Source organism: Arachis hypogaea, chromosome 13, assembly GCF_003086295.3.
Source record: "Arachis hypogaea cultivar Tifrunner chromosome 13, arahy.Tifrunner.gnm2.J5K5, whole genome shotgun sequence".
In the NCBI taxonomy this organism is placed as follows: Eukaryota; Viridiplantae; Streptophyta; class Magnoliopsida; order Fabales; family Fabaceae; genus Arachis; species Arachis hypogaea.
The window spans coordinates 40919220-40942586 of record NC_092048.1 but is presented as its reverse complement, the minus strand read 5'-3'; the positions used below and the strand labels follow the sequence as shown (position 1 = coordinate 40942586).

Sequence of the window (23367 nt, the reverse complement as noted above, 5' to 3'; positions counted from 1 at the left end):
AGACAACTGGGAAATATTCTTGTTTGGTCTGATTAACCAACTTCAATATTTAACCTTGTTAATCATATCTTGTACCATTCAGACAAAAGTAGGGCCTATTTTGGTTGCCATAAATTCCTTCAAGAAAGTTCCTCTGTATGATAATGATTATATTAATGATTATATTAAAGCCTACAAGCATAAAAGAATTAAAAGAGCCTGTTTTGTTTTACTTTTTGACTCAATTACGTTAAGGTAATATTGTCTATCTTTAACTTGTGCACTGCAATTATTTTGCATATTTTGATGATTAATTACATTTAGTTGGTGATAGTTTGTGTAGGGATTTAAATTTGAAAGATATTTTATGATGTTTATTTATAATTTACTTATTATTTTATCATGAAACGATTTTTCTGGTTGAACCACGGTTAGACCGGTTGGACTAATAAACCAGTGAACCAGTAAATAGTGCAGTTTGATGACTGGTCCGGTTTTCAGAACCTTGAAAAAAATACTCCAACCTAAATTACTTCCTAAAACCTTAACATTAGATAACTATCTGCACCTAGTGAATTGAACATCCAGCCATTGTTAACTGTGCATGAGTAAATCGAATTAAAAAGAATAAACATCCAATTAAAAATAATGGACATAATCATTTACATATCTATTAAATTGAACATCCAACATATTGATTGTTCACATTGTTCAGTATTCTCGATGTGTCTACCTTTTGTACTTTTCCAATATTTTAACTTCAAAACAAAAAACCCTAACCGTTTCCCTCTCTGCCAAAACCCAACCTCAAGTCTCAACTCACTCTCCTCCCAAGAAGGCAAGAATCATAGATTCACTCACTCGCCTCACTACCTCACTCACCGCAGTTCCGCACGTTCACCGCCAAACACAACGGCAGCCAACGACGGAGGACGCACTTGTCACTCCCCCTCGCCGGCTCCTCTGCCTCGTCGCCGCGCGGCCATTGTCTGTTCGCCTCTGTCTTCTCCGTCTGTGTCGTCCCGGCCGCCTTGGCTCCGCCGTGCCACGCCTTTCTCTGCCTCCGCGTCGTGCCTGTTCTGCCTCTGCTTCCTCCGTTGTCATCGTGTTGGCTCCTCTGCAGGCTCTGCTCTGCTCCTCTTCGAAGCTCTGCTCTCTCTCGCCGCTGGCCTGCTCTGCAATGGTGCAACACTGCAACGGCCCCAACTTGGAAAACTGTCCCTGACTCTTTTTCTGGCTTTCTGCTTCTGCAGTGTAGTGTAGGTTAGTCTTTTTTTGTTTTTTGAAGTTATTTTTATTAATTTTTTATACTGGATTTTTGCTGTTTTAATTTATTGATGCTAATTGTATTCTAATGTAGAACTGATTGATTTAATTTGTAAAAGTTTTAGATGAATTGTATTTTTATCTTAAACTAATTGATTTAATTTATTGTTCTCTTTGTTCCTTTTCCTCACTTGAGGCTTGTATACTAAAGTTGGAGAAACTGAGGGAGATAATAGAGCAGAAGACATTTTCATTAACACTACAAAATTTGTTTCCTAGCTTGATAATCAAATGATGAAGATTCCATAACAGGGTCTTTCTTCTGGTGTTGTGTAGCACTCTTTAATTTCCTCAGTGGACTAATCACTTTGCAATAGTTTGATTTAGAGGTCAGTGTTAATAATAAGAGCTTGTTTTTAAAGGAGAGGAAATGGGAAGGTTCTAGCAGTTTTAAGTTTCAACATTGAATTTTCATTTGCGTTGATAAGGAGTCTTGGAAACGAGGCAGGGAAGACATGATAATTGATCATTGAAGCTGTTTTGTTTCATGCCAGTAGCTAGTGGATATTTTTGTGTTAGAAGTGATTATTAGTTACATTGTTTTGGTTGGTTGACTGCATTTTGTATTCTTATTCTATGTTCTTATTTTTTTAGTTTGACTTATAGAATATGCTTAAAATCAATAAGTATTTTTTACTATGTATGTGACTTAGGCCTTTTTAGATGAATGTTCATCTTCACAAAAAAATATTGGAATTCTGCTATATTAGTTTATTTTCCAATGGAATATATTTCATTGAAAAACAAAAAAAAAGTCATAATTTCAGCCTCTGCATTATAACTTTAATTTTCTGGATGTTTTCTTTTTCTTGGTTAATCTCTGGACAATTAATTGTTTAAGAGATCGGGTCAACCGGTTCAACCTATGACTCACCGGTTGACCCAGTGACCCAATAGTCCGACTGGTTCGATTACCGGTCCGGTTCTGATAAGTATGCTGGTAGGTGTGCCTCTCCTCTTTGATCCTTGCTCTGTTTTGCTGTTGTTCTTGCTGATGGTGTGTTGTTCTTGCCGCTTGTGTGTTGCTCCATTGCTGTGTTTCTGGGTTCTTGCCATGGTTTACGGGCTTTATATAATTTTATTTTATTTTTATATGTAGCCATTAAACAGATATGGAGTAGATTCATTTTGAATTTCTTAATGTTTTTCCTTTTTCCATTTTTTCTTTTTTTCTAAAATAGTTTGTCTTATTGCTGTTTCTTTCCTTTCTTATATACACACACACACATGCACACTATGCAGTCCCATCTCTTCCCAAAGATATTCACAAAGTTGGGGTTCAACCAGCTTGATCAAGTGATCAAAAACCTCACAAAGGAAACTGATTCCATCATCATCATAATGGTTCTCAATCAGGAAGAACTGCAACAACTGCCAGATGACAATTCTCAAAAGTGAGTCTTTGTTCTTTAGATGAAAACGCTTACCACTTTTTTTCTTTGGTGTATGTTTTGTTATTATGGTTTAAATTTCTCTGATATTTTTTTCTTTTTTCTCTTCTCTCTGCTTTCTTTTTTTTTAACAATTTTTATACGTTCTAATGTTTGATCTGTAAATTAAGTTCTGCCATGGGGAACCAATTGCCAAATTGCCCTATCAACAATGCTGGAACCATCAACAAGCAATTACTAACTGCTCCAATCAAATCCGCTACCGATAAGTTTCAGCTTCTTCCTGAGTTCCTCAAGGTATCTCATTCTGTAATCGTATATGGATTATAATGATGGTTTATTATTTATGAATTTTGATGTAATAATTAGTCAAAATGAATACGCATTAGTAATTTGTTGCCACCGCTTAAATGGCTGCGTCTGATTTTCTTAAGTTTTTTTAAATTTATTTTCGAAATCTATTAGATTCGCGGATTGGTGAAGCAACATTTGGATTCCTACAATTATTTCATAGAAACCGAGATGCAGAAAATTCTCGATGCTAACAATATCATTCGGATGACTAAGTTCCCGCATATCTACATCAGGTAAAACCAATTGTCTTGATCTGTACCCTGACTAATTTGCATAATTTATGTTTTGTGAATTGTCATATATGTTCTTATAGTTAGAGCGAACATTACGGCAAGGAATATCATTTGTGGATCACTGGATCTATTGTTCTTTAGTCTTTGTGTGCTCAAGCCATGCCAAGTTGTTTTGATTGGATTTATAGTTAATTTACAATAAGCTTTTCTTGCAGGTTTTTGAAAATTAGAATTGGTAAACCTTCAGTATCAGTAGATACTGCTGTCGAGAATATTACTCCACAGACATGCCGCTTGACTGACCAAACGTAAGATTCTTTTCCCTCAAAAACATGTCAGAGTCTTGATGTTATATTGTGTAGAAATAGATTGTTTTATATTCACTGTAGAGTTGTTTGCCTTGGTGCTTTGTTTTTGTGTGTGTATATAATGGCAGAGACTATAGTTTGACCAAATAGCACTCCTTTTTTTTGAAACATGATTCAATTTACAATGTCCAAATTAAAGGTATGCGGCTCCAATAAATGTTGATATTGAGTACGTGACGAGTCATGATGCAGCAGACAAACGAAGAAAGGTATTTGAACTATACTGTGATGTGAATTTTACAAAGCGAAACTGCATTATGAATTTAGCTTTGTTTTTCAGAATAATTTTTGTATTGGAAGAATGCCTATTATGTTGAGGAGTCATTCTTGTGTCCTGCATGGGAAAGACGAAGCTGAACTTGCAAGGCTTGGTTCGTATGAGTTACAAACACATATTTATTTATTTTTTATGCATTTTCCCTGTTGAATCCTAAGCCTATATGTTGTCCGTTCCTTGTTAAATCTTACTTATTTAAATTTTCTCTGATCAGGTGAATGCCCTCTTGATCCTGGTGGATATTTTGTAATCAAAGGGACTGAGAAGGTGCCATTCTGACTCTTTTCTTCAATGCTTTTCATAGTTAGAGGCACATTTTGGAAGTTTCTGATCAAGACTAGTTGAAACTGATGTTTTCGAATGATACAATTAAAAAGGGTTAATAATCGAAAATGATTGTATAAACGTTGAAATGGACATTGGTAAATAACTGAATATATGTCGAGAATAACTGGAAAAACATTTGATGGAGATAAGTTGTTAAGGTTTCTTTTTTTTATTAACTGTTGTCATAACTTTTTCTTATTATTTTCTTTAACCTCTTCTAATTGCATTTCTTGCGATCTTTGTTATCTCGGTATTATTTATATTTTCTTCCTCTTAATTTATGAATTATGCTGCCACCAATTTATTTCAGGTGATTTTAATACAAGAGCAGCTTTCAAAGAATAGAATAATTTTAGACACTGACAAGAAAGGAAAGTAAGTAATTCTTCTTAGTTTGTCGCTCATCATTTCTCCTTATATATGCGCATTCAATAAATGCACATTCAAAGAGGCATTTATACATGTATGGTTTTGGGAGCTTCCTGATGTCCCTCCCCCCCCCCCCCCCCCCCTCCCTGTCTACTTGGTAGGCTAGTATGATCGCTTTTGAGTGATATGCTTTTCCTAAAATCAGGTACTAATGATGAGATTCATTCATATGGTTTCTCTTTCTTGGAACTATGGGTTGCTCTAGGCACTTGTTCTGGTGGAAAAGTAGCCCAATTTATAAAATGAATGAAGGATTGAAAAATGGATTTGCACAAAAAATCTTTAGACAGGCCACAGGACCCAATCCTTTATTTGGGTTAGAAGCCAAATGAACAGAGCCATGACAGATTACATTCAGAATGTTCCTTATCATTTAAGTTCTGGAAGGTCATAATGACAATAAGAAGACAAAATCTCGAAGTTTGTAAATATTTGTGACATTTAGATGAGCCCATTAATAATCTGTTAATACCTTATATTCACTTCATTAGATTACTAATTATTTTGTTTTGTGTTGTTTCTTAAAGTATAATTTTTTCTTCACTTGCTTTCAGTATTAATGCATCTGTTACAGCCAGCACAGACAAAATAAAAACTAAAACAGTTATCGTGATGGAAAATGAGAAGATGTGGGTACAATTGAATGTGTTTCCTAAAAAGGTGTGCACTTTTCTGATTTCAATTAGACTTATACCTTCTGCTCTCCTATTCCATTGAAATTAGGTTTATCACATTTTGGAATCTTTTAATTCCCTACAGGTTCCTCTTATGGTGGTAATGAAAGGTATGGGGATGGAGAGTGATCAAGAAGTTATACAAATGATTGGAAGAGATCCACGATATAGTTTGTTGCTTATGCCATCAATTGAGGCAAGTGACATATCTATTTGGCTATGTCAGAATATAGAAATTCTTATGGAGATTAGAGAAGCAATGTCTTTTATAACAGTTTTCTGCTTATTGCTTACTTAAATCATTATCTTATTTTGTTGCTTATATTACTATGTTCCCCCCTCCCAAATCAGGAATGCTCAAAAAATGGTGTATATACACAGCAACAAGCACTGGAGTACCTTGACTCAAAGGTATGTTTGTGAGACTCTGCGTATTTTTTTTTTTTTTTTAAATTCTTTTTTCCCCCTCAACATATATAATTTGGACATCCTTTTAGTACATAGACTTTGATGATATTCCTCTTTTATCCAAAAAAGAAAAGAGAGAGAACCTTGATATGCACACTCTATTGTTTATTGCTGATTCTGCTAATTTCTATTGTCTGTTTAGGCAAAAAGTTCCACATATTCGAACAATCCATCTGAAAAGGTTCTTAGCTCTCTCTCTCTACATTACACACACACTGCAGTTTGTTTATATGCTATTGGTTATGCAGTAATATTTGAATTTTCCCTCCTCATTTTTCTAACTTTGTCATTTCAACCTTTTCTATATAGGAAGGAAGGGCATTTCGTATCCTGACAGATGTATTTCTGGCGCATGTGCCAGTAAGTTCTATTTGAATTTTAATTATCGCTTGATAAAGTATGTTTGTTTATGGTCATTTATTTTCATCTTGGTATAAGAACTCAATTTTTCGTAATCGGTATACCTGTTGAGTGTTGATAACCTTAATTGTGTTTCGTTATCACTCACTATTTTCTTTTACTGTCATTAGGTGCATCAAAATAATTTTAGGGCAAAATGTATATATGCTGCTGTTATGATGAGACGCATGATGGATGCAATTCTGAATAAGGATGCAATGGATGACAAGGTAATCTCTTTTTCTAATACATGACTGTGCCAGCTGATGTATCTTGAGAAAAAGACTGGGTTACGTAGTGAAAACTATTGTGAACAAGATTTTCCTATGCGATGGGAAGATTCCATATTTCATTTTTACTTAGTAGCCATAATTTTCTTAGTAGTAGCCTATCCCCATCCAGTACTGATGGAAGGTGCTTCAAATGTCTTAGAAATGAAGTAATCTCGAGCACTTCTGAGAGGATTGTGCTGTCTCTAGACAATTAGAAATTAGCTCCAACTATGTCACAAAATCACGGGAGGAATGCAAGCAAGTTTGTGATAGGAAAGCGGAGTTTTCTGACTGATTGAGAAACTGAGGTGGTCCCTACATAGAATTGTTTTGGCAGCATCTCAGATTTTAGAAAGTAGGGATTTTTTTTTTTTTTGATAAAAAGAAAAATCGAGAGATTTCCTTCTTACTGGACTACAAATCAATGAGTGGGCTATACATACTTGAAAATCTAAAGCAGAACACTAAGGAATGCAATTAAATATGCCTGATCCTATGGGTTCGGTCTGCATTCACAGTGTGTTCCTTTGGCTAGTTGGTTGACTACATAAATTTTTTCCATATGTAGGACTATGTGGGAAACAAGCGGTTGGAGTTATCTGGCCAGATAATATCTTTGCTTTTTGAGGTACTCTCTCATTTAGTTTAATAAACAATTAACTTTTATGGAGATTCTTTGCATGTTTATTATTGCATCTATGTTATTCCTTCTTTTGTAGGATCTTTTCAAGACCATGATACTTGAAGTTAGAACACATATAGACAAACTGTTGGAAAAGGCAGACAAGGCTAAGCATTTTGACATTACTAATGTAAGCGTCTTTATATTTATACTCACTAGTGGATTAATAGGCACACCCCCCTTTTCCTAAAATTCAACGTGTGCAATAATAGTGAATGTGGGATAATCAAGATGACAAATACTTTACTGTTCAATTGAAAAGTCTTGGGTTCAAGCCTTAAGAGTAACAAACTTTTTTTTTTTTTTATGTTTATATAATAATAATGATGATGGTGATGATGATGCTGATGATAGGATAGTCAAGATGACAAATACTTTACTGTTAAATTAAAAAGTCCTAGACTCCTAGGCTCAAGTCTTAAGTCTTAGGTTCAAGTCTTAAGATACATCCACTATATCCCCACTATATAGTGGGGATAGGGAGGGATTTAGTGCACAAATTCTTTTATGAAATACCCTTTTCATATATAGTGGGGATATAGTGGATGTATCTTGCAAATGTAATCAATGCATGCATAAATCAAATCCAAACTTGGTAGTATTATTCAGTAATTTTCAGGTTGTGTGGGTACAGGGTTTATAGGGTGTCCTGTTAAAATTATACGTAATCCAATACCCAAAGGCTAGAGTAAAAAATCTTTGCCATAACTTGGTCATCTACCTCTTTCATTTTCAGCAAGTGAATAATTATTGGAGACAAAAACAGTCGTGATTCGTGAGAAACTTTAACACCTTATGGAGTTGACATCAGTCAACACATTGATGAGGTTGTCATTGTGATATTTTATTCGGATTTCAGTAAGAGATGGTCAGGTTGAGAACATAAAAAATTTGATGTCATCAGAAGTTTACTCATTAATGTCATGAATCTATTATCTTTTACTGTGGTTTGTTTGTACTAAAATAAAGAGAGATACTTGACTGCTTTTACTACTTTATTTGTTTAATATTGTCTTGTTTTGCTTTGTTTAGCCAACCTGATTTTAAAATGTCTGCTATTTGAATAATTTTCTTTTTCTTTTTCTTTTTTATTTTTTTTTCCTCTCCAAACTTCCATAGTGCTTACAAGGAAAACCTACAATCACTAATGGATTGGAAAGGACTCTCTCCACTGGTAATTTTGATATTAAGAGGTTCAAAATGAAGAGGAAAGGAATGACACAGGTTGTATATTGTTTTCCCTCTTCTTCCTTCCAATTACTTGGTATTTAGTATCCAAAATGACTTGGTGTAGTGTAGTTAGTTTAGGAGGTGCCTCATTATCAGGGTGCTTGGAATTGTGTGTCAACACGAAACATTTCTATTGATGAAATTTCTCTATTTACAGGTGTTGCAAAGATTATCATTTATAAGTGCTTTGGGGCAAATGACACGAGTTTCGCCACAATTTGAGAAGTCCAGGAAAGTAAGTGGACCAAGAGCTTTGCAGCCTAGCCAGGTGAGCTGCATTCTGATTGCAAACTTTCATGATATACTATCTTTATGATTCTCAGACATTTTATTCTAAATGTTTGAAATTTTATTTACTGAAAAACTGATATCTTCTTATCTTTTCTATTTGATATAGTGGGGTATGCTTTGTCCTTGTGATACTCCTGAAGGAGAAGCTTGTGGGTTGGTGAAGAACTTGGCTTTGATGACTCATGTTACTACTGATGAAAAGGAGGCCCCCTTAATCTCTTTGGTATGTTGTGTTATATTATAGAGTATAGACTGATGGACGTTTCCTTTATTACTGATTTATTGTTTAACGAGTATGACTGTTTTGTAAATTACAAATAGATGTTTTATTAGGACTATGGGATGATTGAAGTCATCAAATTTTTAAGTGTGGCTGAAAACTATTTTAATTATATTGCACTATTGTAAGTAACCACACAATGAAGGGCAGAGAATATGTAGTGTATTATTCAACTCATTACAAAGCTGGGTCTCAGCTCTACTGCTTGAGAAGAAAAAACAAATCAGAATTAGCAAAGGGAGAAACGAGACACTGTAGCAGCCTCACTCTCCCAGCCAATTCCTACCAATTTCCTGCCTTGCTTCCACACCCTCCTCTCTGCCTATGTATACATTTTCCCCAGAATAGAAAAAAACACGCACCTGCATATTCTATTGCCAGACTAGTAGTCTCATTCCTCACTCGCCCAAGTTAGTTAGGCCTTAAGGTCCCACCCAACCCTCCTATAGTCTGATTTAGAAATCCCTAAACTGCCCCTGAAGTTCTATGCTTATAAACTTGAAGTCCATTGGGAAATTTGTCTCTAATCCTAACAACTGTATTCACTGGTCGAAGGTTGACTCCTGGAGGAAAAATTGGATCTGGCTTGGTTTTATAAGATAGAAAATAGAAAGAAAACTCCTAAGAGAATTTCAGGGACTCCCTAAATCCCCAAGTTCTTTGTCACTCTCACCCCTACTATATTCATTATTCACTCTCTGAATCTTGTGGCATCCTCCTTCCTCTGAATTACATTTTTTTTTTTATCTTTTTGTTGGTAGAAAAAGAAACTCTGTGCAGATAGGGAAAAATGTGCAGAAGAGGATGACACATCCTCACATTTACAAAATCTAAGACCTAATGGGTATGACCATGTAATAAAGCTTGACACCCTTAAACATTCCATGTTCTGAGCACCACAGACGGGCTGAAAAGCTAATCCCATATCAAAGATAATTAATAGTTAAACATGAACTGTCATAAACTAGAATTCCTTTCAAACCAAATAAGCACTGCAAGGATTGCAGTTTTCCGCATAGTCTTTGCTTCGTTGTGTGTTCTAAACCTTCTGTTTAGTAGGTAGAACTGATGCAAGTTCTTGGGAAAACCCATGATTCTTGAAAGATACCAAAAATCCTGTTTCAAAGAGATCTTGCTGTAGGACAATGCTTACTAAGTTGAGCCCCTGATTTGGAATCTAAACTGCTCTTTATACTCATATCAGTGGACCAAAGAAAGAGAGCCATGAACTTCTGGACTTTGGAGCATACCACTAGTGTTAATCCTATTAAGATCAGCAATCAAAACAGTAGCGCGATCTTAGATGGAGATTCAAATTCCAAATGAGCTATCCAAGAGGAACGTATCTATCTTAATAGTGGAACTCAATTACATGGACATAATATTTGCATTTGAAAAATACACGTATCTATCTATCTAGCTTCTAGACACTTCCTTCATTCATCCTATTAGGAAAAAAAATATATTTAAAATTCTTAAATGTTAAAAAATTTTCATCATTTATGTTGATCAAGATTGAGACAGAGAGAATTGAGAAATTCACAATAATAAGTTTGAAGAGGTGGGTCTTTGCAGCTCACCCAACAAAAAATGCATCGTCGTTGCAAAGGGAGGAGGTTTTGTAGTCGCTGTTGGGAGGAGAGGTCTATCTCAGATCTGGCTGCCATGGTAATGGTGGACTTGAAGATATGGGAAGTGGTTCACAAAGATGAAGAGCTTCTTGTTGGCGCTAACAACCCCAATAAGCCAGAGTTTGGTGATAGCCTTGTAGAGAACTTGGTGGGAGCACAGGCGGGGTGATGTACGTGTTTTGGAAGGAGAGCTCGGTGTAGTTGTTTTCATTGGAGAAGTCGAGAAGTATGAAGAGAGAGAGAGATGAGATGAGAGAGAAGAATGAGAGCAAGAAATGGAGTTAGGGCTTATGGAGGAAGATTGGAAATTGATTTTTGATTTATTTAGAAAAAATTAGAAACAAATTTGTGTGGAAAGTTGCTGTTGTAGTCACTGCCTTGCTTTGGTTTATGCCTTTGTCTACTGTGGTTTGTGTTTTATGTTTGAAGTTTGAAGCCAGAATAGGAGAAGACATGTGTCCCTCAGTGAGTAGGTGCTGCAGTGACATTGTTTGGGCGGGATCACAGTGGACCTCGTCCACTGGACTGCATGTGTTTTATATTTTTAGATATCCGAAGCTATTTCAATATTGTTTATACTTCTGCAACCAATATTTGAGTCCTGTTCACCGGCAATCTCATTGGCATCAAAACTTCAAAGCCTATAGCAGCAATGTGCTTTCTTGTAGATTCGAGTGAAACAATATGGCCATCGCTCAATGTTAATAGAAGTTAGAACTACACTTATTATGAGTGGTTCCCTCCAGTTTTCTACCTGTACTCTGTGGTCTCATGTGTTGGTTTGTTTTCTCTTCTGTACATTTGGGCAAATCTGGAGATGGTTATGGTTGGCGCATTGATATTTGTCTTATTGAATGTTTGGCCTGTTTACTGTATGTTGCATCACATATATATAATGTAGTGTTCATTATTTCCATGACAGTGTTACTCTTTGGGTGTTGAAGACATGGAGCAGCTCTCTGGTGAGGAGCTTCATGCACCAGATTCCTTTCTAGTTATTTTTAATGGTTTGATTCTTGGGAAGCATAGGAGGCCACAGGTATTGGTTTGTGTGTGTCTTTCGTTAATTATGCAATACATTGCAAATATGCACTCATTTTTAAAATCCATAGCTTGACTTTTCCTCCCTCATTGTTAAAGCATTTTGCTACTGCAATGCGAAAGTTGAGGAGAGCTGGTAAAATGGGTGAGTTTGTGAGCATCTATGTCAATGAAAAGCAGGTGAGTTGTCCTCTTATAATGGATGCCCCCTCCACCTTTCATTTTCTTGCCCTTTTTAAAAAAAAAATTTAATTTTTGAATTCATAACCTCATGCAAACTATAGAAACCAGTATTTGAATTTATGTCCTCATGACATGTTGTACTGCCTTTGTTTTAAGATATAACTTTAGTTTTATGGTTACAAGTTTAGTAGTCCTTATAAGTATACATATTATGTCCATGATTGTGGTTTTGAATTGGTTCTTAGCATATTTCTGAGAATTGGTTGTAGCTTAAAAATAGGCTGCAAGAAATCAGTCAAAAACTGATAAAACAGGTCAACAACCGGTGAACTGGTTGAACCGGTTAAACACATGTTTAACCGGTTCAAAAAATTGATAAAACACAAATCCGTCTTCCAAGAAAATATGTTTTATGCATGGATTTATTATTTTAGGTTATTATTATTTCTGGTTAAACTTCAAATTTCACCAGTTCAATGACTGGTTTTCAGAATTTGGCTTTTAGCCTTTTGCATCAAATCAGAGTTGATGCATGAACATGCTTATGGTTCCAATCTGGTCGGAGTTGCATGTTTTTCCTTCTGTCTGCATTTTATGATTCGATTTAATTATTCTATCTAAACAAGTGTTTTGGTTCTGAGTTAAATTAATGGTAAAAAGACATGTCTCCAGCATTGTGTGTACATAGCTTCTGATGGTGGTAGAGTTTGTCGTCCCCTTGTTATTGCTGACAAGGGAATATCAAGAGTCAAAGATGATCATATGGAAGAGTTGAAGGTAAGCATATCATTTGCTTTTATTGTGGAAATGAAAGGAGAAAAGTTGCTTATGAAAATTCAATTATCATGCTTGTTCAGGATGGAATGCGCACATTTGATGATTTCTTAAGAGATGGATTGATTGAATATCTTGATGTCAACGAGGAAAACAATGCTTTGGTTTGTTCTGCTCTAATTATTTCTAGCTAGGTTTTTCTTCAAAGTCATTCCTGACAAGTAAATATGCCAATTGCCTTATTTCCTTTTCTTTTAAGATTGCTTTATATGAAGGAGATGCCACACCAGATACTACTCATATTGAGATTGAACCTTTCACCATTTTGGGAGTTTGTGCGGGACTAATTCCATATCCTCATCATAATCAGTCACCAAGGAACACGTATCAGGTTGGTTCCCTAATCTCACCTTGCCTTCTCTCTTCCAATCTTTGTAGGTGTCAGAGAAGGTGACAAATATGTAAATAAAAATTATTCTTCTCATGTTCTGATATCTGTATATGCTGATTTTATTTTTGTGGTCACTGAGTGTAGTGTGCTATGGGGAAGCAAGCCATGGGAAATATAGCATACAACCAGGTACGCAACTTTTTGAAGGTTAATTGACATGAGCTCAGCAATGCATGGATTATATTTCAAAGTTTGTTGAATACTAATTTAATGGAATTCTTTTATTTGAACAAATCTAATTTTTAATAGCTTTATTCCTTAACTAGTGTATCAATATTCACTCTCTCAATTATTAAATGTGTATAAAAGTAATAAAATGGAATTAGTTGAGATGACAAGTTGTTTATAATTTAACTAAGAGGTCTTGGGTTTAGGTCTTAGAAATAGCGAAGAATTTTTTTTATGGATTGTATATAATGAAGGCCATTTTAGCAAAGAAAGTTATGCACCAACCCTTTCCATATCCCTATTATATATATAGTACAGATATAGTATAGACATAGATGCCTCTATACAAGTAGAGACATGCAAATTAGTACATGCGATGTGGATCGTGCTCCAAAATTTTAAATATTAGCAGTGCCTAGGAGTATTTTACAACATGCACCAATGTGAAGGAAATATTCTCCAGAAGTGTATGGAAAGAGTTATGATCATGTAGTCTTAAATCTTACCCTGTAAATCAAATGCACAGAGATGTTTCTTTGGCTTGCCTCCACAGGAAGCTGCTTGCAATTGAAGACTAGCTGATATGCAAGTCCATTTATACTTTACCAGTATACTTTATGTTGACTAATTTGATTATAGCGAGACTGGATTTGGTTAGAATGATTTTATGCTTTGTGGTTGTAGAGCCTGAGTGCTTGTTTAGTTGTAAATCAAGCTAAAAGCCTTTATGGTTACATGTGGCCATGTTGGTTTTAGGAATGTGTTTGATCTTGAAAAATATTTGGCATGAAGACTGAGGGCTTGATACTATTTCCTATGTTTTTATTATTGCGCATTGTGTAGTTTTACTGCTGCAATCAGCAGTTTTTATTACTATCATAGATAGAGCAGGGTTGACCAAGGTATAGGAGCTTGCATACTGGGTGCATAATAATGCAGTTTAAATCTTTATTTTTGTAGCTATGCCGGATGGACACCTTGCTTTATTTGCTGGTTTATCCTCAGCGGCCTTTGCTGACAACAAAGTCAATTGAGCTGGTTAGTATTACATTGTTTCATTATATGATTGCTTATGAGTTGAGGTTGTTAATAATATTTGTTCTTAGGTTGGATATGATAAGCTCGGAGCAGGTCAAAACGCTACGGTAGCTGTGATGAGTTACAGTGGTTATGATATAGAGGATGCCATTGTGATGAACAAGTCATCTCTTGATCGTGGCTTTGGTCGTTGTATTGTTATGAAAAAGTATGCAATTTTATTTGGGGTTTTGCTTCTGGTTGCTTTATATTTCATGGTCAGGATTTTTAAGGTAGCAGTGTTGTGTTTTAATGTTTCTTGATGGATAGGTATACTGTCATCTGCCAGAAGTATGCCAATGGCACATCTGATCGAATACTTAGGCCCAATAGAGCTGATAGTTCATCACGTCAGCAGGTTATATGTTTTCTTATTAATTGATCAATTGATTTTACAGTTTTTATTTGCTTAGTAGTCACTATACATATAATCAAGAAGTATTGTTGCTTATTTGCATTGCCTTGTGATACGACCCCTAGCTAGCAGAATTAGGGATCTTTATTGATGAACAGGGGTTGAAAATCACAATCCCCTAGGAATCAATACACGGGAGGAACTACCTCCTCTAGAGAGAATACCTCTCCATAGTTCTAACAAAATAACCAGAAAAGAAAAGCCTAATCCCTTCTAGACACAACACACTATTTATAGGTAGGTAGAAACCCCACTAACTAACTAATTGTCAGCTCTAGTAACTCTCCTGTAGGCTAAGCCAAGCTCAAAATGCCCAGCAATCAACAAGTGAACAGCAACTCAGGCTACTTACCTCTTCTTTTGTAAACTAAACCAAACCTGTTAGACGCCATCCTATCACCTACCTTGCTGACATTTTATGGAATACTTTGTATCTTTGGCTACTATTGAGTGTGCCTTGCAACCATAGACCAGTTTCTCTTGTTTGCTGGTTTTGGTGGTAGTGCAACTCTCACCTTCAATGATGGTTTTTCACAAAAGCGAGTTTTATAGTGTAGGATTAGAAGTTTGACTTCTATTTGGAGTAAAGTGGATCTTTCAGGGATTGGAAAGCTATGTTTTATAGATAATGCTCTGTTTTTCTTGCTTTTGCTTCTGTAAAGAGGATTTCTTTTCTTCTCATCTTGTATTAACCATCAGTTTGTCTTAATTGGATTCTTTTCTTTCTGAAAAAGCTCTTATGATCTCTCTATTTGTTTATTTTGTTTGTTTTTTTTTATCTTTCACCCCATCCAAGAAAAGCTAACTGACTTGTTTGTCATTCTTTTCTTTGAATTTTGTTTTAATCGAAAGGGAAAAAATGTGGTGAAATGTTTTTACTCCTTTTGTGATTGTTGTATAAAATCGGAGTTATTTAATGGTCAGGAAATTTTATTCTTCTATTTGTCTTGTCCTAGTTTGATTTTTTTAGTTCCTGAAAATATGTTTTTCAAATGTCATTTGATGTTTTCAAGCTTCCTTCAGATACTTGATGATGATGGACTTGCTGCACCAGGGGAAATTATTAAGCCAAATGACATCTATGTCAATAGGCAATCACCAATTGATACTAGAAGTAACATTATTGGGTCTGCAGCAAATTTGCCTGATAGGTTTGGTTTTTACTTTTCATATTTTGATTTAGTTGAGTGGGTTTCTCTAGAAATATGTGGTTCAACCTTTTTCTTATATGTTATTCTTATATCCAGTAAATATCGATCTTCTGCGCAATCGTTTAAGGGTCATGGAGGGGAAGTGGTTGACAGGGTGGTTCTTTGCTCGGACAAGAATAACAACATGTGTATCAAATTTATAATCCGTCACAATCGTAGGCCTGAGGTAAAGTCTTGGTTGGTTCATTGTGAATGTTAAGTATCTTACATGGTTTGAGGTAGTGTAGCTAACTCTTTGTTGGAATATGTTGCCTTAGCTTGGTGATAAATTTAGTAGCAGACATGGTCAAAAGGGTGTTTGTGGAACAATTGTCCAGCAGGAAGATTTTCCATTTTCTGAGAAAGGCATTTGTCCTGATCTGATAATGAATCCTCATGGTTTCCCAAGGTAATACAAATTATTTGTATGTCGAACTATTTTTCAATATGCTTCGTTGTTCTCTTATTTGCATTATCACTTTTAAATGAGTTATGCTATTCATGGTTTACTTTGTGTTCAACATTTTCTGTCTTTCCTACTCGTAAAATTTTTATTAGGTGAAACATATGAAGGATTCTTAAACTCAAAACATGAAGCAGGGTCTCTGAATAACAAAATAGATGGTGGATTCTAGACTAAAACTTTGTCATCTTCACCATGCTAATAACGTTTTGACATTTATGTTGTACATGGCATGGCTATTTTTCTAATACGTATGTGAACTCATTAGCATGTTGAGCTATTAATCAAATATAGTTATGAATGAGTTCTGTAAAAAAAAGGAAAAGGTTAACATCTGTTAGTATTACTCATTAATGTGTACTATCATACACATTCTGTGTCAACACTATTACAACAAATGCAGAGAATATAAGGATATGTTGAATTCTTTTAGCTCAATTATAAAGTATAGTTTTCCAATCCTTACACCAAATAAATGCCACACATCTAATCGTGTCTTGTAAAACTTGCTTGTCAAGAAAAATTGTGATAGAAAAGTGCTACCAAGCTTGAGTGAAAGTTTTAGTGGACAACTATTTGATCTGCAGTGTTGGATGGATTGAATCTTGGGTGGTAAAAACCTAACGAGAGAATGTATTTGGGGAAGCTAATAAATGATTATGCCATAATCAATTTGTTTGAGGCTTTACTTGAAAAGTAGTTTTAAAATAATGTGTTTTGTTTAGATTCTATGAAGGGTTAAGTTAGGCCTGCGACAACAACTGTAAGACTTCGTCGCATCCCAATGCTTGGACATGACGCAATGACATCCTTAATCCCTGTAGCCGACCCCAAGGAAAAGAGGCTTTTGTTAACAACTACTTGTATAGTACCCATAGGACGTTCATTATCAAAATTATTTTCTGAAGTAATTTTTATTGTTTTGTTTAAATTAATAAAATAAATAAAAATACTTTTTTCCTAACAATATTTTACTATCTAAGAACTTTAATCCAATGGTTATACACAAAACCAACATGTAGAAAAATGAGGGAAACAAGAGTGTTCAAAGAAATTGTGATGAGAGAGAAGTTTCTTTGAGAGAAAATATTTTAACTAAACTGTGACAGGTAACGTGGGAGAGCTAGGCGGGAGAATGAAAATTGTGAGAACAGTTAGGGATGATATAGCTTTAGCATAGAAAGGGATTACAAGCTAATGCCTGAGTAATGCTCCAATTGGTGCTTTTTGTATCTCTGTTCTAAATATATATTGATGTATTGAAGGTCCAATGAGAAGAATGGACTAGATAGAGGAAAATCTAACGGGTATAGGTAGAAGGATATAGCGAAAACTTTAGATGATAGCATAGAGGAGTTAAATTTAAATTACTAGCCTATTGGCGTGGTTTATGATGCACTACATAGTCAACAGGAAAAAAGGCTGCTTCTTCGAGTGGTTGGGTAAGATTTTTTTATTAGGGCCACATCACTTTTTGTTATTGGGGTTGTGGAAAGTCAATGAGATTTGAGAAGTCACTGAAATATGATGTGGATGCAAATATATGCTGCTTTGCATGTTTCTCTGCACAAAATTATTGTACTTTAACTGTCAGGTGGTAACATTTAGTATTGAGTTTCATTGGTAAAAAGACATGTTCGTTTTGAATGTTTAGCATTAAAATATTTTTTTTTGGATCAAGCTCTTCTAAAGTGAGGGAGTTGGTAAAATGAGAGTCTAATCACCTTTGAATCAAGGTAGTGGGACTCGCATATAATAGAAGTTACAAATTTAATGGTGATTAATCCCTTACGTTATTACTTTACAATTCGCCTCACTTTAGAGGATCTTTTTCCCATTTTTTTGGGATGTAATTAAATGGATAAACAACAATGCATTTTACCTGACGCGAACTAATAATTTTTCATATTATCAGTCGTATGACAGTTGGAAAGATGATTGAGCTTCTTGGAGGCAAGGCAGGGGTTTCATGTGGCAAGTTTCATTATGGAAGTGCTTTTGGAGAAAGAAGTGGTCATGCAGACAAGGTTGAAACTATAAGGTATCTTATTTGTCTCCGGTGTGACATTCTTTATATTGACTTACCTGTATTTATGTTCTTATGGTTTTATTCATCTGGCAGTGAGACACTAGTGAAGCATGGCTTCAATTACAGTGGAAAGGACTTCATTTATTCAGGTTTTCTTTTCCTCTTACAGTTATTAATTCAGATTTGTTTATGGAAATTTTTTCTAAAATATTTTGGGAATGAAATGATCACGTCTCGCCACTATGCATGCATGTATATATGATGACATGGTCAGGTCTCTAGTCAGTTCATGTGGGTATATGAAATATAAGTACGATCAACAGAACTAAACTGTGTCTATATCCCATGTCGTAGAGTCAGCTAATAAAGATTCAGAAACATATTTCATGGGCAATCAATTGAATAAAAGCAACCCATCTTCCCTTATCAGTTATCGGCATGAGTTTTTGGTTATTTATAGAATTGTTAGGCATTTGGTTGACGATGTCCTAAAGGTTGTTACCGTACCCAGGTGGGAAAGTTTTGTTCTATGATTTAGTTTTGGCTGTTGCTTGGTGTTAGCAAAGTGCATGCTTTTAATGGAACCTCTTTGCATTTGCATATTGCACTGATGAATTATTTCGTGCTCCGCTTTTTGGGTTGTTATTCCAGCAATATAGTTTAACATTCCTTTGTTCATGTATACAAGTGGCATCCACATTCTCCTTTTTGATTTCAGGTATCACAGGCTGCCCATTGCAAGCATATATATTTATGGGTCCAATTTACTATCAGAAGTTAAAACATATGGTGAGTGAAGTCTTTTTAATATGATTTTCTATTTGTGTTGATTACTAGAAGGGGTACCATAATTTTGGCTTTTATAGTCTTCCTATATAGGCACCAACCATAATTTCGGTTTCAGTTGACTATTCAAAAAATATTGTAATGTTCATGGTTGAATGATATTTTTCTATTAGATTTAACTTGCTCGTATATTCATGTCATAAGTTCATAAGCAAATGCTTTGTCTATGACCAGGTGCTCGACAAGATGCATGCTCGAGGCAATGGCCCTCGCGTTATGCTTACTAGACAGCCTACAGAAGGGAAAGCTAGAAATGGAGGTTTTCATTTTAGACACTCTTCATTTGTTGTTGAATTTATATAGAATAGTAAAAGTTAATATGGAACACTGCTGTTTTCCCACTCCTCTTGGGGGCAATAGTTTACAACTTTTATTTGTCATTTTTTTTTGGTGGTCATGTATGTTCTGTTCAGCAGCATTCTTAATAGTTTGTCAATTTATAGCCTAAGCATTATTTAATTATTAAAGTATTTTTCAAATTAGCCTACCAGGCCAACAAATTACCCTAAAGTGTATATTCATTTTGGTCCTTGAAGTTATATGAATGCCTTGCTTTAGTGTATTATATTGGAAAAAGTGATTCCGACCAGTTCTTTTTGGTGATTAAAGTTAGTCGCTAGGAAACATCACCTTAAGGGATAAACTGAGTCGGTTTCCAATTTCAGAGATAACAAACCCAAGGGATTAAAATGAATGTCCATTCATTCCAAATACCGAGTTGCAATATATTTCATCACGGTATTTATTCTAGATTTGGATTGGCAGAACCTAACCTTTTTCCTGGTAACTAATTTATAGATATATGTTATAGAGTGGTTAAATGATAACAACTCCTTATGTTCAGGTCTACGTGTTGGAGAAATGGAGCGTGATTGCTTAATTGCATATGGTGCTAGTATGTTGATTTATGAGCGACTCATGTTATCTAGTGATCCTTTCGAAGTTCAGGTAAATAATTTAGACTTTTATGTTGATTGCATTCATTGCATTCATTACAGTATTGTATGCATTTCAAGTACAGAATAATTTATAGTAATATTAAAAGGTCAAATGAGGGTTTTCTGCAGAGTGCAGATAACCAAGTCCCAATACGCATACTATTTTATCATTTTGGATAAAGTAAACCCCCTTTCCAGGTTAAACAATTTATGTGCAAGACTTTATATTGAAGTTGCTGAATTCTGTTTTAATTCTGGCAAACAAGGATTTCCTGCATGGATTAGATTGAAGCTCTTCCATGAAATCTATTGATATTTGCATAATAAATCTAAAAATTCTCTCATTCAAATCTTTCCTCAACCTTCAAAGCCTCATATCATACTGGTTTGGTTATGTATTATACTTTACAATGACGGAGAAAAGCTCTTTGGAATGGGGTAAAGAGAAAAGTGGAAATATTGGAAGTAACGGTCAAGACATTTCTTTGATGCAGAGGTTAAAATTTGAGAAAAAAAAAGTTAGCCGTAAAGTGAAAAATCACTTCACTTCAAATTTCAAGATCACTTATAATTAAAATTCAGGTATTTTGAGGATTACACAATGTCTGCCCAATTTTTTAAAAGTCTTGTTTATATTCAAACCACCAAAACCACCAATGGCAGTACTCTATCATGTTTATCTCAAGAGGCTATGTAGTACCTATACTTCAAAATACTCACCGTATCTATATCCATTATGCATCATGTCGGATGCTATACACATACTTTCATCTACTTTTAATTATATTTTAGAAAATCTTTCTTTAAGTTTTTAAACTTTTCATATGTATAAAATTAGAAATTTCATAACATTAAATAGAATGACTAACTTTTAGTTTGTGTATGTTAATCTATGTTAATATAAATTCATAACTCCTTTCTTTTAACTTAAGCTTTATGTTTTTTCTTAATTTTATAGTACTTTTCACATACTATTATATAGTCTGACTCCACAAAGCATGGACTTTTAGCTGGCCTCGCCACACCAGTGCCCTATGTTTAATGCAATTACATACTTCCTTTATTCCAGAATATCTATTATTTGAAATTCTGTATAATGGCAACTCAGTCTATTTGGAAATAATTTGTATTTAGATATAGAGTTTTTAATGCACCAAAATTTTGAAGTGATAGGTATTTGAAGCAAGGAAGTATCTTTTATATGCGTAGTCTCTTTTTTTGTGTTTAATAAATATATTATTTTTATATTTGATTTTAATTCTTGTATTGATTGTGCCGTGTCCTATACTTTTACAAAATTGCCGAGTCCCCTTATCCGTGTTGTATCATATGTGTCGCTTGTCGATTCCATGCTTCCTACATATCTAGCTTGCCCACTACTGTAACAATTCATCATCTCTGCAATATTAAGCAAAATCAATTTTGACGAAATAGTTATTGTCTGGAATAAAGTGTTCAAACATGAAACCAAAGACACTTTTTATTTTTTGTTCGCATGGTACATTAAAAGTTAAAACCGTTATATTCTTTACAATCAAGTTGACTCATGATACTTTCATTTCTACACAGGTCTGCAGAGAATGCGGTTTGTTAGGATATTACAACCATAAGCTGAAAACTGGCATTTGTTCATCTTGTAAAAATGGAGATAAGATTTCTACCATGAAGCTACCATATGCATGCAAGCTCTTGATTCAGGTATGATATGCTCTTCTCGATAACTTCAATTTATATATTCTGGAAGTTCAGTTATCTGATTGAGATCCTATTCATTTATATGAAAAATTATTGTACCAACTGATAAGTGATCAACTCCTTTGTGTCTCCATTTATATGAAGTTGATTAATCTATCAATTATTTATTTTGAGCAAGAATTAATCCTATTTCACTGTTAAGTTAGAAAATGATAGATCTTACTAACCATTCCAAGAATAGAAAAATGCTTTGAAAAGAATCAATTTTATTACTGTATGGAGTTATTAGAACAAGGATAGATGCATTTAGTTCCAAAATAGTTTCATATCTATGTGCATTTTAATCTAGGAAATGAAATTTCTCATTTTCTCTATTACACATTACACTGAAAATAGCACAAACCGAGATCTTGATAATAACGAATTAATTTGAGATGGTTTCAGCTTTCAGCAGCCAGTGAAAGAGGGACATTGCATTGATCTAATGTGGTGCAAATAAGCACTTTAGTTGCTTCTCTTATACTTATTTTGAGAATCTAGAAGGAATAGAAGGAAAAAACTGCAAAGTGGAATCATTGGAATTTGGAAATGGCTATATTTAGCCATATTAGTCTGCTTCCTCAGAACTCAAGCAAACAAAAATAAAATAACCAAGCGTTTACCAGTGTGTGGGGCTGTTATGCGAATCAAAGTATTAAACTAGAATAGTCAAGTGTATATGAAATTTTAAATTGGTCTATTATTTGAATTGAAAAGATCATGCCCATCGGCTTTTAAAATTGCTGTTTGTTGATTGATTTTTGATTTGGTTCTCAAAATTTTCAGGAACTCCAATCAATGAATATTGTTCCTCGCTTGAAATTGGCAGAAGCGTAAAGTCTTTTCAGATAAAGTTGAGAGGAAAACTGATTTGCTGCTTGGGACAAATCAAAGGCAAAACGTTGCCATTGACTACCAACTATTCCTTCTTTGTATAGGCGTTAGGCACAAGTGATTTGCAAAGCTGAAGATTAGTTTTCTTTTTATATTTCTAGGTGTTTTCTGTCTTTGTCAAAGGTAGTTATCGACGGTTAAGGAAACTCCTTTTTCATGATGTGGTTTCTGAGAGTAGAACAAACTCTTAAACATACCAATCAAAGCAGCACATCAACCAATGAGCATCTGAATGTACATAAACTTCATGTTATTAGAAATAGAGTGATGTTAACACTTCATAGAATAACGAAAGTGTTACAAGCTTCGAAGACTCCAGGTTGTAATTTGCATGAACTTGGTATATAATATGAGACGTCGAAAATAAAATAGGACTGCAATAAAACTAGCAGAAACAAAGGAAAAGTAAATTTGACAATTAAAGAAATCCTACTCATCAGTGTTATCAGAATCGTAACGAACAAGAAAATGGGTGAACCTATCGTTTTTGCATTTTCAAATTCGTTGAAAACTGGCTGGTTTAACGTGAACCACGTGATAAAAAGAGCTCGAG

General features: G+C 34.7%; 1 protein-coding gene across 1 annotated transcript; it reads left to right on the top strand.

Annotated features, from left to right (window-relative positions):
* Nucleotides 1-756: 756 nt before the first annotated feature.
* LOC112738191 (DNA-directed RNA polymerase III subunit 2) lies at nt 757-23100 on the top strand. The gene is made up of 39 exons (XM_025788530.3): nt 757-1242; nt 2548-2699; nt 2867-2993; nt 3162-3283; nt 3499-3591; nt 3791-3860; nt 3932-4022; nt 4143-4195; nt 4566-4630; nt 5239-5344; nt 5444-5554; nt 5710-5769; nt 5969-6007; nt 6136-6186; nt 6357-6455; nt 7066-7125; nt 7217-7309; nt 8299-8403; nt 8567-8677; nt 8807-8923; nt 11534-11650; nt 11752-11832; nt 12508-12612; nt 12693-12773; nt 12869-13000; nt 13145-13189; nt 14189-14266; nt 14335-14474; nt 14576-14663; nt 15744-15871; nt 15968-16097; nt 16189-16319; nt 18289-18414; nt 18496-18551; nt 19121-19191; nt 19423-19507; nt 20093-20196; nt 21756-21884; nt 22707-23100. Exons 2-39 carry the CDS (start codon nt 2647-2649, stop codon nt 22755-22757), a joined length of 3504 nt encoding a protein of 1167 aa, XP_025644315.1. The 5' UTR covers nt 757-1242; nt 2548-2646; the 3' UTR covers nt 22758-23100.
* Nucleotides 23101-23367: the final 267 nt, after the last annotated feature.

What these genes read in the sequence shown, in the direction of transcription:
- LOC112738191 (XM_025788530.3), top strand. Translation starts at nt 2,647, where the DNA reads ATGGTTCTCAATCAGGAAGAACTGCAACAACTGCCAGATGACAATTCT. An exon ending in AGCATTTTGACATTACTAAT is followed by an intron (nt 7,310 to 8,298) that starts GTAAGCGTCTTT and finishes AAACTTCCATAG; the next exon opens with TGCTTACAAGGAAAACCTAC. An exon ending in ACGAGGAAAACAATGCTTTG is followed by an intron (nt 12,774 to 12,868) that starts GTTTGTTCTGCT and finishes TTTTCTTTTAAG; the next exon opens with ATTGCTTTATATGAAGGAGA.